At 44.5% G+C, this 15,852-nt stretch overlaps 1 protein-coding gene across 1 annotated transcript in view; it reads right to left on the minus strand.

Moving 5' to 3' along the window:
• Positions 1-15,594, minus strand: part of INTS3 (integrator complex subunit 3) — a 41,763-nt gene extending 26,169 nt beyond the window's left edge. The window contains exons 1-3 of the mRNA XM_069480574.1: positions 14,859-15,594; positions 5,849-5,932; positions 3,944-4,027 (exon numbers count right to left, since the gene is read on the minus strand). Of these exons, the coding sequence (XP_069336675.1) occupies positions 3,944-4,027; positions 5,849-5,932; positions 14,859-15,005 (315 nt within the window). The 5' untranslated portion in view covers positions 15,006-15,594. The remainder of the gene's footprint in view (positions 1-3,943; positions 4,028-5,848; positions 5,933-14,858) is intronic.
• Positions 15,595-15,852: the final 258 nt, after the last annotated feature.

The following is a 15,852-nucleotide window of genomic DNA, read 5'->3' on the forward strand; positions in this document are numbered from 1 at the left end:
CAGCTGCCCTCTGGCCTTAGTGGGACAAGGGACTCCTTATAGATGAGATACTGTTACTTTCTCCTGCCTCTATTGTCCTTAAGTCAAACAAATTGATCCGATAAAAATACCAACAGTTAGAGATCCCCTATGTGCCACAAACTTTTTATACCCAAAGGAGAATTTACCTTCTGACTCCATCTGCGGGACAGTTGGGAGATCAAAAGAACAAGGAAACAGGGAAGAGATAAGGGGGCCCAGGGAACTGCCGTGAATGTGCTGGTCAGCAAATGTTGGTAATGAAACCCTGGAGCCTCCCCCACAGGTAAGTCACAGAATGGGCAGAGAGGATGTGGGAAGTGGCAGAAGGAAAATCTGTGTCAGACTAAAGATAGAGACAGTGCTAACCAGAGAAGAAACTTGTTCAACTGAAAGCAGAAATCCTGGAAGTGCAGAATAGACCCAGGACAGGGAAGAAGGACAAGTATCTCTGGAGACACAGGGTCAGACGAAAAAAGCAGACACCGTCTGCCTGATTCCATACTCCATCTGGGACTTTATTAACCATAACTGCTCGTTACACACGGCAGCTGGGCACCAAGAGTATAACCCTGAGGCTACCAGTTGTCTTACCAGTCTCTGTGCCAGTTTGATGACTGGCAGATGGGGAAAAAGAACTTCAGCGAAGAACAGAGAAGAAAAGCAGAGGGTCTCAAAAGAAAGAGAATATGACAGGCTGGCACTGAGGTAGCACACCTATTTTGACCCTGTCGAGAGCAGTATTGCTCCAGCCTAGGCCTTTATAGCCCCCAACCTTCTTTCTAGAGCTGCCTGGTGGGAGAATCACCCACATCAAGAACTGCCTGGGCCCTTGACCCTTTGATGAAGAGAGATATTGGCACTGATGTTAGACCCTTTCCCATTACCTTTATCTACTGACTGCTGGTGCCTGCACAGCTTAGGCCTACAGCTTAGCCTCCCTCCTCAGAACAGTTCCCCAGCCTAGGCCTGTTCCAGCTGTTTAGCTCAGACACCGAATGGGATATTATAAACTTCAAGAGGCATTGCACAGTGGCTCATGCCTATAATCCCAGCACTTTGGGAGGCCAAGGAGGGAGGATCGCTTGAGCCCAGGTGATAGTGAGCTATGATCATGCCACTGCACTCCAGCCTGAGCAACAGAGCAAGAGCCTGCTTGTAAAAAAAATAAACTCAAAGAACATAAACATTCCTAGGAGCTGCCAAAAGAGCAGATGCAAATCAAGAAGGTACAACTGGAACAAAATCCGTCTTACGCATATTCTACTCTTTACCAATACCTGACCTGCTTTCTCCTTAACTGAGTTCTCTTGTTCACCTGTTCAATCCACCCTAATCCCAACCACTAAATCCCAGAGAGCTGGCCCTGACTCCTTGAACCTGACTCCTTGAACCTGCCTGACAGTATTAACAGGCTCCTCAGCTCATGCTTTTCCAGAGCAGGTTTCTAATGTGTTCAAGACTCAGTTTTCACTACTACTTTCTCTACCAACCCCACCACCTATCTCTAGGCCTGTGGAGATTCAGGGACAATTAAATCTCAAATCCGTCCAGAGGTTTCTGTTTCAAAAGTAGAATCACCCCCAAATATAAACCCTTAAAAAACAGTCCCCTTGCTTTAAGCTGAAGTCTAAAACAGTGCATTTGGACCAGTTCACATCAGTAACTCCCACCTAAAACTTCTTTCTGCAGGACAGAAGTTTTTTACAAAGTAATTAATTACTCTTTTAGGGAGAAGGATCAAAGCTCTAGGGAGATACGTCACTAATTCTTCCACCACACTCTGACCTGGCTCAAGGTCTCTGAATGAGTCACTACCTGATACTTCCTCACTCACATAAAACTTGAGTCCTCCTAATTCTGTCTCTACTGCCTTTGTCTGAAAAGGCCTGACCTGGGGGCTCAGCCTAGGAGGCTCACGGGTAGCAGAGTCAGAAAATGTTAGCACGTGAACATGAATCCTGGCACAGCTGTCAACCAGTTATGAGACTCAAGGCAAGATATTTCACCTCCCCAGAGGGCCTGGGCCTCCTTCATGGGGTTGTCATAGGACAAAAAGAGGAGGAGATGCTCTAGTCTCTTGCTGTATCCGGATGGCCAAATTCATGACATAACAAGCATTTACAATGCAGAGCCTCTTACTGCCAGGCCAGGCAAAGGGCTAGAATTACCACACACACCCTGCCCCTTCACTGAGGTTTAGTGATTTACCCTGGCTGATTCAGATCATCTGAAACAAACACACCAAAGCTTTCTAACAGACAAGACTAATTTGCATGAGATCATTAAATGAGATTTTAATTGTATTTTTAAAAATTCACACAGAGAAAATTAGCCAGGCACAGTGATCCCAGCTACTTAGGAAGATGAGGTGAGAGGATCACTTGAGCCAGGAGCTCAAGACCAGCTTGGGCAACATGGCGGGACCCCATCTCAAAAAGAAAAAGGCAGGGGGGGACTAAACCTTGACCCTAACCCATCTGCCCCCATAGTTGCCAACGATTTCTTTAAAACAGGTGGGTTACACTGGATCATATCACCACCAACCTGGAGACATTCATATGTCTTCAAGGATCTTGATGATAAACTCAGTATGAAAATGAAATAGCAATTTAACTCAACAAGGTCCCAGCCCAGAATGGCCTTGGCTGTCCTGGGAAACCAAGGAGTTGTGAATACTTGCTGCCTCGCTGCCCACCCTCATCCTCGACCCTATTCCAGCTGGCATCGAGAAGTACAAGTAGATCAGGTTCCCATGTCCATAAATCCTTCCCCGGAGGCTAACTCAAGCAGCTGTGCCAGGGGACCATGAGCATCCTGTTCTTGTTCCTGGGAATGATTTTCCTTTGGTTTTCCTTGATTAAACAAATGACAACATCTCTGACCTTCAAGCCTCACAGGTAAACTAGAAGTAGTCTGGGGGAGAGGATAAAGCCAGCAACCTCATATGGTTTGGGGGAAGGATAAGATGAGATCTTGTCTGGATAAAGCTGAACAGAATGCTGGGCACAGAGCACGTTTGTTTCCTTCCACATCACCCTGATTCAGGGAAGAGCCAATGAGAATACTGAATTCCCCTGCTCTAAGTTCTTCTCTTGTTACTGTCACACAGTCAATGCCAGATACCAGAGACAGACTTTACATCATCATATCAGGACACAGAATTGCTGGAAAAAGGAAATCTGGAGAGGCAGAAAACAGAATTTTGCTACTTTATTACAAACAGAACAGAATACAAATAGATCACCCTGTCTAGTCCCTCACCTCAAGGAAGGACTCTACTTAAACCATTCCACATGAGGGAAACTCTTCTGTTTGTGAAGAACCCCAGACTAGTTTTTATACAATATTCTTCAGGAAGTCTGACTCCAGTGTACCTCAGTGTTCTCTTAATCACTACATTATTTACTGCATCAATCATGTAATATTAAGCTGTCTAATCTAAATCCTACTTGCTGCAATTTTAAGCCTGCTTTCTATTCACCTGCCAATGGCAGAACCTGCAAACTACAGGTCATGCTCTGCTGGATAAGAGCTTGCATGGACTTGGTTATGTTGGACATGGTTATCTTGGACATGGTTATCTTGGACATGGTTAAGTTGTTCTCTTCTCTGCTCTGGATTAAATTCCAATCCTTTTAGCCTTGCCTCATAAATCTAAAGTTTTAAATTCTATGTGCTTTTTCACTCTCACAACTGCCTTTTCTTGCTTTTTAGCTTCAGAATCTGGAAGTAGAGAAATGACTTTAGTTAAAGGATGACCAATTCACTGAGAGTAAAAAGGGAGGCGTAAATACATTTGGAGAACAAGGTGATCCAGCTCTGGTTAAAGAGTCTCATACTAACCCAGTTAAACTATTAAGTTCCACCATATTCTCAGATCATATATGAGCAGGGTTTGTGGGTCCAGAGCAGGGTGTCTTACCTTCTGGGCTTGTGCAGGTTCAGTAAGGACAAGAGTAAAGAGGCCCAGGCAAATTTCCTCATGCTGGGGGGGCCCTTTGCATACCTGGATTGTGAGGATGAGAAAAAACTAGTTGTCACTCATAGGTAGAAAGTTCTCGAGCAGTTTCTCCCAGAATACATGAGACTTCTGCTTAACATGCAAATGGTAATCAACAACTCTTAAATCTGATGATTTCCTCCTCCTAAAAGGGATAAGGAAGCCAGGTGCGATGGCTCACGCCTGTAGTCTCAATTACTTGGGAGACTGAGGTGGGAGGATCGCTTGAGCCCAGGAGCTTGAGGCTGCAATGAGATATGATCATGCCTGAGACTAGTCACTTCACTCCAGCCAAGGCAACATAGTGAGACCTTGTCTCTTAAAAAAAAAAATAAAAAGGAGGGAGGGGATGAGGCAGCTGTTTTAGGAGAGAGGTAGAAGGAAGGGATAAACTCTTACTGCTTTCTCCAAAAGCTTGGTGCATGACAGGGGCAGAAAATTAAGAATGTTTAAAGTGGAAATAATCAAAACAAAAAATCCTACTCCACTACCACCTTTATCAGAACTTAATAGCCTTCAGCAGAAAGAGAGCTGCAAAGAGTCAGTCATGGAATAACAAGCACATCTACCAAGCTGTTCCCATGGGCAAATCATTGAACTTCTGAAATTTGTAAAGTGAAGACACAATAAGAATAATATGTTACAGGTTGAGCATCCCTAATCTGCAAATCTGAAATGCTCCAAACTCTCAAACTTTCTTTTTTTTTTTTTTTTTTTTTGTTGAGACAGAGTCTCACTTTGTTGCCCAGGCTAGAGTGAGTGCCGTGGCGTCAGCTTAGCTCACAGCAACCTCAAACTCCTGGGCTTAAGCGATCCTACTGCCTCAGCCTCCCGAGTAGCTGGGACTACAGGCATGTGCCACTATGCCCGGCTAATTTTTTTCTATATAGATTTTTAGGTGTCCATATAATGTCTTTCTATTTTTAGTAGAGACGGGGTCTCGCTCAGGCTGGTCTCGAACTCCTGACCTTGAGCAATCCACCCGCCTCGGCCTCCCAGAGTGCTAGGATTACAGGCGTGAGCCACCGCGCCCGGCCTCTCAAACTTTCTGAGCACCAACATGATACCACAAGTGGAAAATTCCACAACAGATCTCATGTGATGGGTCACAGTCAAAACTTTGTTTCACGTGCTAAAATATTAAAAATAATGTATAGGTTGAGTGTGGTGGCTCATGCCCGTAACCGCAGCACTTTGGGAAGCCTAGGTGGGAGGATCACTTGAGGCCAAGAGTTCTAGACCAGCCTGGGCAACAAAGTAAAGACTCCATCTCTACAAAAAAATTAAAAGCAAAAATTAGTTGGGTGTGGTGGCATGTGCCTGTAGTCCTAGCTACTTGAGAGACTGAGGCAGGAGGATTGCTTAAAGCCAGGAGTTTGAGGATGCAGTGAACTACGATTGTGCCAGTATACTCCAGCCTGGGAGACAGAGTAAGACCCTGTCTCTGGAAAAAGAAAAAACGTATAAAGCTGGGTGCAGTGGTGCACCTATAGTCTCAGCTAGTTGGGGAGGCTGAGGCAGGAAGATCTCAGGGCCAGGAGTTTAAGGTTTCAGTGTGCCATGATTATACCCATGAATAGTCACTGCACTCCAGTCTAGGCAACACAGCAAGGCCCTGTCTCTATAAAAATAAAAAGTTCTTATTTAAAGATGTCCAATTTTCCAAGAGAGAGGCTCCCACAGTAAGAGAGAGGAGCTGGGAAATCTCGTTCTGGAAGCCAAGATATGAACTTCAGTCCCCTAGCTACTTAGTCGTTCCGTCTTTTTGGCCATGACTCAGGGCTTTCGCAGCAGCAGAAACGGCTGTGGGAAAAGCATACTACTTACGTAGGCATTGAGGGCATCGTTGGCCTCTCTCTCAGAGACACCAGCAGTCATCGACGTCACAATGCTCATACACCTTTCCAACCTCTGGGAAGGGGTGAGAAGAAATGAAAAGTGTGTTATAACATCACCTAGGAAGTACTTCTGGCCCTAAAAAATTTAAAAATTCAAATCTGATTGTGCCTGTAGATCTAATTGCCAGTTTATGAGTAAAGTCACCATGGGGATATGAACAGCAAAATCCACAATGTGGAAACGATGACAGGTGACCTGATTTCTTTAACACATAAATTTCAAGGAAAAAAAGCAAGGGGAACCCATATATTAAGAGACCCAAGATTATAACCCATTGAATAAAATAAGAATTCAGGCCGGGCGCGGTGGCTCACGCCTGTAATCCTAGCTCTCTGGGAGGCTGAGGTGGGCGGATCGTTTGAGCTCAGGAGTTCGAGACCAGCCTGAGCAAGAGCGAGACCCCATCTCTACTAAAAATAGAAAGAATTATATGGACAGCTAAAAATATATATAGAAAAAATTAGCTGGGCATGGTGGTGCATGCCTGTAGTCCCAGCTACTTGGGAGGCTGAGACAGGAGGATCGCTTGAGCCCAGGAGTTTGAGGTTGCTGTGAGCTAGGCTGACGCCACGGCACTCACTCTAGCCCGGGCAACAGAGTGAGACTCTGTCTCAAAAAAAAAAAAAAAAAAAAAAAGAATTCATAGGCTGGGCGCAGTAGCTCACGCCTATAATCCTAGCACTCTGGGAGGCCGAGGAGGGCGGATTGTTTGAGCTTAGGAGTTCGAGACCAGCCTGAGCAAGAGCGAGACCCTGTCTCTACTAAAAATAGAAAAAATTAGCTGGGCACGGTGATGCGTGCCTATAGTCCCAGCTATTTAGGAGGTTGAGGCAGAAGGATTGCTTGAGCCCAGGAGTTTGAGGTTGCCGTGAGCTAGGCTGACGCCACAGCACTCTATTCAGGGCAACAGAGTAAGGCTCTGACTCAAAAAAAAAAAAAAGAAAAGAATTCATGAGTCTATTCTGATAGATACATACATAATAAAGGAGAAGGGAAAGCTCTCCCTTATAGTACAATGTCAACTAATAAACACAGAAAGAATGGCGGAAGTAATGATTGATTGAGGCAAACATCATCAATGGACACTAAAACCAGTAGCTGAAACTTTCAGGAGGAGGACAATATTTACATAGGTTTGAAATACTTATTAATTACAAAGGGAAAAAAATAACTATAGGAAAATCTGGAGGATACCACCCGAACCAAGTGACCAAAGTTAGTATCACCAATAATGAGACAAACTGACACCATGTGCCTCTGATACGATTCATTGAAAAAGATTAACATTATTTTTATGGTTTTTTTTGCCAAAAATGCATAAACTCAGTCCATTCATCAAGAAATTTCAGCTGGGCACAGTGGCTCACCCTTGTAATCCTAGCACTCTGGGAGGCTGAGGCAGGAAGCTCATTTGAGCTCAGGAGTTCGAGAATAGCCTGAGCAAGAGCGAGACTCCATCTCTAATAAAAATAGAAAAATTAGCCAGGTGTCATGGCGCACACCTGTATTCCCAGCTACTCAAGAGGCTGAGGAAGGAAGATTGCTTGAGCCCAGGAGTTTGAGGTTGCAATGAGCTGTGATGACGCCACTGCAGTCTAGCCTGGACGACAGAGCGAGATGAAAGAAAAGAAAGAAAGAAAAAGGAAGGAAGGAAGAAACAAAGGAAGAAAGAAAGGAAGAAATTTCAGATAACTCAAATTAAGAGATATCCTACAAAATTAACTGGCCTGTCAAAAATGTTTAAGGTCATGAAAGACAAACATAGATTAAGAATCTGTTCCAGATCATAGAATAATAAAGAGATATGACACTTAAATGCAATGTGTGAGCCTGGACAACTGATAAAATCTGAATATGCACTATAAATGAGATAATAACAACATATCAATGTTAAATGATCCAATCTTAGTAACAGAACAGTAGTTATGTAAGAGGAGATTCTTGTTCCTAGGAAATACACATTGAAATATTTAAACCTAAAAGGGCATCATGCTGCGGCTTACTTTTAAAAGGTTAAAATAAGAATATTTATAAAGATAATGACAAAACAAATGTGGCAAATATTAATAACTGATGAATCTGGGTAAAGAGTCCTATGAGAGTCCTATGAATTATACTTTTTAAGTTTGAAATTATTTAATTTATTTCTATTTTATTTCATTTTTTAAAATTTTAGATAGTGTCTTGCTCTGTCAGCCAGGCTGGAGTGCAATGGCACAATCACAGCTCACTGTAATGTCAAACTCCTGGGTTCCAGTGATCCTCCCAAGTAGCTAGCACTACAGGTGTGTGTCACCATGCTCAGCTAATTTTTTAAAAATTTTTTGTAGAGAAGGAGTCTCACTATGTTGTTCAGGCTGGTCTTGAATTCCGGGGCTCAAGCAATCCTCCTGCCTAGGCTTCCCAAAGTGCTAGGATTAAAGGCCAGCCTTGAAATTATTTTAAAATAAAAATTTATTATAAAATTAAAGAAACATATCAACTGGATATAAAATGTGGACCTCATTTGATTACTGATTTGAACAAACCAACTACAAATGAAATTTATGAGACAATCAAGAGAAATCTGAACACTATTTGACTAGTGTTTATATTAAGGAATTATTGTTAATGTTTTTAGGTATAAGTATTGTGGCTGTGGCTAAGTTTTTAAAAAAGTCTTTCTCTCATAGACATACATATAAAGTATTTACAGATGTAATGACAGATCTTGCATTTACTTCAAAATAATACAGAGGCAGCTGAGGGGAAATAAAACAAGATTGTTGAAGCCAGTACTTAAATTAAAAAATCAAAAAAACCAAACATGCTGTCTCCTCAGCAGGGAGAACTAGCCTCTACCCTGTCTGTGGAGTAGATCTATATTTCCTAAATAAAACTTGCTTTCACTTTAAAAGAAAAAAAGACAAGATTGCCATGTGCTACATGGAGATTATATTATTTTCTTCCTTTTTATGTTCAAAATGTCCCCCCAAAATGTTAAAAACAAACTTAAAAAATGAGAGCATGAAGAAAGGAAAGGAGTGATGGAGAACAAAAGACCAAACTGAAACCTGCCAGGGTCTCTAGCTAAACAAAGGTGGGGACAGCCACATTAAAGCCTACCCAAGGGCCACTCCAGTTTCAAAGGCCAACCCTAACATGGCATGTGCTCAACATTCTAAGGAGATCTTAGTCACTGGTTCCTGATCTGAAGAAGCAATACTCATAAAATACTGACAAAATGTTATCTCACGTTAAGTCAGCGAATCTCTCCATTATCATCACCTAAACTACTTGCTGGGGCCTTTAAAACTTTATCTTCAAGATTAACCCAAAAACTGTTTAAGGAAAACCAATTCCCAGTGATAACGATGCTGGCAAAACAGGGACAAAGGCAGGCTGGTTTACTTCCACCTGATCTTAGAGGTCAAATATCTTATTGAGAAGTGATTCTATTGCAGCATTTTGAGAAACTGACATATAAGGACATGGGGAAAAGACCTAAGAATGAAAGACAATCATGTTTCTCCTTTGACCATGACTCTCCGGTTGTCTATGTCCATCCTATGTAAAAGTATAAGGTGGCACAGGGTAGAACTCAGTGTTAAGGCAAGGAACTCCCATAGCTACAAAACTCCAACCTAAAATAAGCCCTTCTGAACAAAGTTAGAAATATCAAAAAAAAAAAAAAAAAAAAAAAGCCCAGAGTTGCTTGGGTTTGAAAGTACTACATCAGTCAGGTCTAAGTATCCCCCAAATCAGGTCAGATCAGCAGTTCAGCCTTAATAAACAGCACCTGCGTACTTGTGAAAAAGAAGTGTGAGATCACATGAAAGCTGAGCTGTGACTCTCGCAACCCACCTCTCCCACAAGCTCTGAGATCCATCATTATCTAGTCCAACTCCTATATAAGGGGACAGGAAGGAAAAACCTCAGGCTGGATTTTCTCTTTTTAAATCTTATCCCTCTCTACCCAAGATAGTTATCAAGGCCTGGAAAAGGATCAATTACTTTAGCTGCTAGGTCCAGACTGTCCTTGCTGGGAGATCTGGGGGGAACCCTGTATCCAGCCTAGGTTAACAAGCAGTTTCAGAGTAGAGAGAGATGGTGAACAAACAGTAGCACAGCATCCTAAAATTCTAGATATTGCTTCCCATCAAAGGGAGAAATCTCTGCTGAATCAACAGAGCAGAGAGGCAAGAGAAGGCAAACAGCAGCTAGCTAAAGAGCACAGTGACCAACAGGAAACACAGTATAGAAGGAATCCTCCACTGCTTGCTAGCCTTAGGCTAATCCTCGGTTATTTGGCCTCTCTAAACCCTGGTTTTCTTATCTGAAAAACAGAGATAATGTCTAAACTGTTGTGCCTTTAATGCCAGCTGCACAAAAGGCTAAGGTAGAAAGATCACTTGAGTCTAAGAGTTTGAGACCAGCCTGGGCAACACAGTGAGATCCCTGTCTCAAAACAAAAAAAGGGAGATAATGTCTGTACTGTAAGGTTGCTGTGAGGATTAGACAAGACATCATATGTGAAAGCACCTAGCATACAGCCTCAGAATTAGACTCTGTTCAATTTGTAGGAAGCTCAGCAATTTATACAACTAAATCGATGAGGACCAGACCCCATCTACCACTACCTCTAATAGCATGTCCTTAAAGATTCCTAAAAACTGGCTGGGTATGGTGGCTCACACCTGTAATCGCAGCACTTTGGGAGGCCAGGAGTTTGAGACCAGCCTGAGCAACATAGTGAGACATGTCTACAAAAAATACAAAAATTAGACAAGTATGGTGGTGTGCACCTGTAGTCCCAGCTACTCAGGAGGCTGTGGTGGGAAGATCACTTGAACTCAGGAGTTTGAGGCTGCAGTGAGCTTTGATCACGCCGCTGTACTCCAGCTTAAGTGACAGAGTGAGATTCTGTCTCTTAAAAAAAAAAAAATTCCTGAAAACTAACTCCTACCACAGGACACGGGTAAGTGCCTGACCAGGCTGAAATTCTCTCCTACCTACCTTCTGACTAATATACCCTGTATCAAGATTCTGCAAAGCTGGCTACATAGCTCTATGGGCTAGCTGAGTCTGGCTGCGATCTAACACTCAAGAGACCTTGGACTGAACAGTTTCTCTAGGCCCCTCCCCTGCTCAGAGGCTTTAGTCAATTCTGTGGGTCACTGCCCAGTGAACGAGAAAAGTGGCCTCTTGGAACAAGGAGGCCCAGCTAAGGATGCAGAAAGTGGGAGAGTCCAGAATTTGGGTAGGTGGATAAATGCAATAGGGAAAGAAACGTGAGTGCCAGTCCTTTTTTGGCAACAGAAGTAAAGAAGATGCTATTCTTTCTGAACTACAGAAATTACTTTTCTAAACAAGGATGGGAGAACTTATTATAAATCATTCAGGGTGACAGAAGGACCATGTCCTCTCAAAGACAGCCACAGGAAACCAGATCCCTACAATCAAGTAACAGTACCCCTCTTCCTTCAGACTCTAGAGTCCCTTAGTAAAGATGGAATCATGCATGCAGTTGCCAGCAATTACGGGCAGAACGGCTCTGTTCAAAGTAAGCCCTCCATGACGGCACCTCAGAGAGCTGAGTAAATATTTACCATCTCTAGGAGCTCCTGAACTAATTTTTCTAGTACCAAGACTACCTGACCATGGTTTCCATGACAGCAACAGTAGATAGAATGGGGAAGGAAGGGGGGAGGCCTTTCTGTTTGCCAGTGTATATCCAAAGCTGGAGACTCAAGTTGGAGATCAAGTTGGAGGGATCCCTCTCACCTCTCCATTTCCCCTCTCTCAGCCAGGTGAATATACAGTTTGGTAATAAGCATATAATAAATAGTGCTGCCCTTGTGGGAAGTCGGTGGCCCTGAGGGATTCTACCATCTTCAGAAAAGGAAGGTACAATCCAACCTACAAAATCCGCAAAGACCCATATTGGTAAGGAGTTATTGAACAAACTGGGTTAAGTATTCCACAACGAAGAGTGATTTGTATACAAAATAACGATTTAAAGGGACAAAAATTAGAAATGAAACCCATTCCCTAGAGATTCCTCACAGAAAGGACATATATTATTGCTTGGGAAAAACCCGGTAGGGTCATACCTCTAACTAAATGCAACCCTGAGACCTATCCATAGCTTAAAAGGAAATTCTGACTTCTAGGACCACAGCTCCTGCTTTCGACCTGACTTCCACTGACCGGTCCCCCCTTGGCAGAATAACCAGGAGCTGCAAAGGCTGATGAGACTAGGAACTACATGTTCTAAACTCTCCAATCTCTGGCACTATTTTTATCTCATTCCCTCCCCAGACTGGGAAGGGGATGGGCAAGAAGACTTCCGCCTTCAAAGGGAGGAACAGGGCCAAAGAGAAGAAAAGATATAACAAATGCTCCCTAGGGTAGAAGAGTTATGGTGCTTCATACTCCAGATCTCTAAAGGTCCTTTCCTAAACACACCCAGCTATAATGACCCATCTCTTCACTACGCCTTTTACCTTCCTTGTGGGTATGTTAACTCAAGCCTTTGGACGATACGCTCTGAAAGGCAGACCTTGGATCTCCCCCATTCTATTTTCCTACCAGACTCAGCACACAGTAAGCATATATGGTCAGGAAGCTAACTCTGTGTTCCTGGGCAATAGGTAGATCTGTGATGGAAAATAACCAAGCCAGAACAAGCAGAGTTCGGTCGGTCAACACCAGGTTTTTTTTTTTTTTTTTTTTGAGACAGAGTCTCACTCTGTTGCCCAGGCTAGAGTGAGTGCCGTGGCATCAGCCTAGCTCACAGCAACCTCAAACTCCTGAGCTTGAGCGATCCTCCTGTCTCAGCCTCCCGAGTAGCTGGGACTACAGGCATGCACCACCATGCCCGGCTAATTTTTTGTATATATATATTTTAGTTGTCCATATAATTTCTTTCTATTTTTAGTAGAGACAGGGTCTCTCTCTTGCTCAGGCTGGTCTCAAACTCCTGACCTCGAGCGATCCTCCTGCCTCAGCCTCCCAGAGTGCTAGGATTACAGGCGTGAGCCACCGCGCCCGGCCAACACCAGGTTTTGATAACTTCTGTGTGCAGAGATCTGTGGGGAGACCCAGAGGAAGAAGCTAGTAAGTCTTGCCCTCAGAGACACTCTGGTCTAGTGGGGATAACAGAACCACACACGTGGGGGAAAAAAATAGCATGACAAGGCTTGCTGGAAAATTCAAAAGCAAAGGACAAAGGGCAAAGAAGTAAAGGGCGCAGTTTGAGACATGCTAGGAAACATCCACATCATGAAGGAGATCAGAAAACAAAGAGACCCTCCTTCCCCCTTCTCCCTGGAAACAGTTGAAAGTTCATTTTCAGACAGTCTAAAAAAGCAAGAAAATAAATGCTTCCTCTCTTTGGCGGTCTCCTCCTGCTGTATCATTTGATTTATTAGCAAATATGTCACTACCCAGAACAGGATGCTTACTGTCCTGCGGTACAAATGAAAGCAGAGATACAATGATCCCTCTAAGAATCATGATGGGGATTCCAATCCTTGGGGTCTTTTCCCCTCCACCCAAACTGGTGGAGGGGTCTAAAACAGCCACCTATTGACTTTCTACAATTCTAGAGGTCCAGTGCTAGAATACAAGGCTCAATGAATACTGACAATGACAGTGGCCATCTCTAAAAAAGTGGATAATTCAAATTGCCAGGCAATCGTAAAATCATTTTCATTTGTTTTGGGAATACATTATTTTTAGAAGTATTATATACACTCCTAATTATATCTACCTTAGTTGATAAAAAGAGACAACAGAAAACAAATTCTGATTTATCTAAATGCACATAGAATTGGGGAAAAGCATGATGGGAAGCCAGACTGTGAGTAGACATTCGCTGGTGGATAATCCACAAAGTTGCCATACAGCCACCTCTTGATTCACAAAGTACACTTTTGCATGTATTTTCCACCATCTTGTATCTGAACATTTTTTCAAATCTAAACTCTTGAGTTTCACCTATCTGCCTGCCCACCCTCTAATATCTGATAAAGAGCAGTAACAAAGTCAGAAGTAGGGAAATGGCCAGTGAAGAGCCAGGGTCTGTTAATTTCTTCATCCTGTACCTGGATAATCACTGAGTTGAATGTACTGGGCCTTACAAAGAGTTGATCATGTCCCACTTCTGGGTCTCATATACCTAACTATGTCACCTCCTGTGTAGCAGTGGAAAGGCATACATGATCAACTCTGGGCTGCCAAGGGCAAGGGGAACAAGTGGGGAACGGAGGGGGTCCCAAAAAGTTCCCATTCAGGTCCATCACATTGCCTCACTCCACCCTTTCTCAGCACATATGTGTTCTCTCCTCTGTGTGTGTACTATCTGGCCCTGAAGGAGAGCCCCCTAGGTCCCATTGACTCTCTCACCCCACTGCTGTAACTGATGCCTCCAAAGTAAACACTACTCACTTTTCTTTAAGTCTTCACTCATTCTAAATGCCCAGCTGACATCACTGGCAATTGGCTGTGTCTACATGAAGTTCACGAAACCATCTAACAGGAGGGTCCAAGGTCTGTTGCCCACTTCTATCAGCCCCCAAACACCTATACAAACACACATTACTTCTCAACTCAATATATGACCTACGTCTGAAACAGGGTTGACAGTAAAAAATAGCTGTGGTGTGTATGTGGGAAGAGAATGTCAAAAATAAATTCGGTACATCGGGATGCTGTATCCCTTCCTTCACCAATGCCCCCCACCCATTTTCATACTAGTGGCTGCTGTTTCTATGACAACCTGTCCAGGAAGTTGGCCCACACTTCTTCCTTCAGGAGCAGGAAGCTGGAGCAGTTTGTGTTGCTTCAGAAAAAACTTGAAGGCCTCCTCCCCCAACCCCCACCCTCACCCCGTATCCGCTCCAGTATCCCTCCTCAACCCAATTTCTTAACTCCCTTTCCCACCCCCCACACCTACCTCCTCTAACTCATCCTTGGCATCCAAACTGGTTGAAAGTAGCAGCCTCCCCCCTCCTGGGGCTCCTGCTCCCGCTCCTCCTCCTCCACCTCCCGCTGCTCCTGAAGCAGCTGCTGCTGCTGTCCCTTTTCCCTTCTGTAACTCCATGGCTGCAGCCAGGAGACAGGAAAAGGTCAGGGAGTGGATGGGTGGAGAGTCCTAGAAATGGGGAACTCTGGGTTGCCAGGGACCAGGGGCAAGAGGAACAAGTGGGGGGAGAGGAGGGCAAGGATCCCTGTCCGCTCCACTCCTCCCTCCAAAAGGCCGCGCCTGCGGAGCGGGTGACGGCGGACGGTCCTCTAGGTCCTGACTTTGCAGTGGCAATGCTGAAGGAAAGCCGTTAGCGCAGAAGTATAGTGGAGTAAAGGTCTGTGCCCCTATGGGTAGGGTAGGAGAGGCTTCCGCCCCTGCAGTGGTGGACCTTAAGAGCTTCTGACCCTAAGAGAAGGGAAAACCCTAAGTTTCTACCCCGTTTCCTGGTGGGGGGAAAAGAGGAGTCCTGCCCCTGAAGTAGGGGGTAGGAAACCTTCCTGGCTGGTGCCCCGAGGGTTGGGGAGCGAGGCTTCTTTGGATCCGGCCCCTAAGGGGTAAAGGTGAGGCAGTAAGCGCTATAGGAGGACACGGAGGACCAGCTTCTCCCTATACCACACAGAGGCGGCCATGGTGGAAGGGCGGGGGGTAGGAAGGCTGAGGGCGATGGCGGGGGGAGGGGGAGAAATCGTCGAGGCCCGCGCCGGAAGTGAGCAGTCGCTGCCCCTGCCCTCCGCCAATAGCGGCGTCCGCGGTGGCGCTGAGTCTCCAAGGAGTAGGAAGACCACGGCTGACAGGCCTTTTCCCCGAATGCCAATTGCATTGAAGAGAAAATAGCCCGGTCTGATGGACACCCAGCATGCCCAATCGCATCCCTTTTTTGCTCCCGGGGGGCGGGACGGCCGACACCGGGGTTGGGTGGGAG

This window comes from Eulemur rufifrons, chromosome 8 (genome assembly GCF_041146395.1).
Source record: "Eulemur rufifrons isolate Redbay chromosome 8, OSU_ERuf_1, whole genome shotgun sequence".
In the NCBI taxonomy this organism is placed as follows: domain Eukaryota; kingdom Metazoa; phylum Chordata; class Mammalia; order Primates; family Lemuridae; genus Eulemur; species Eulemur rufifrons.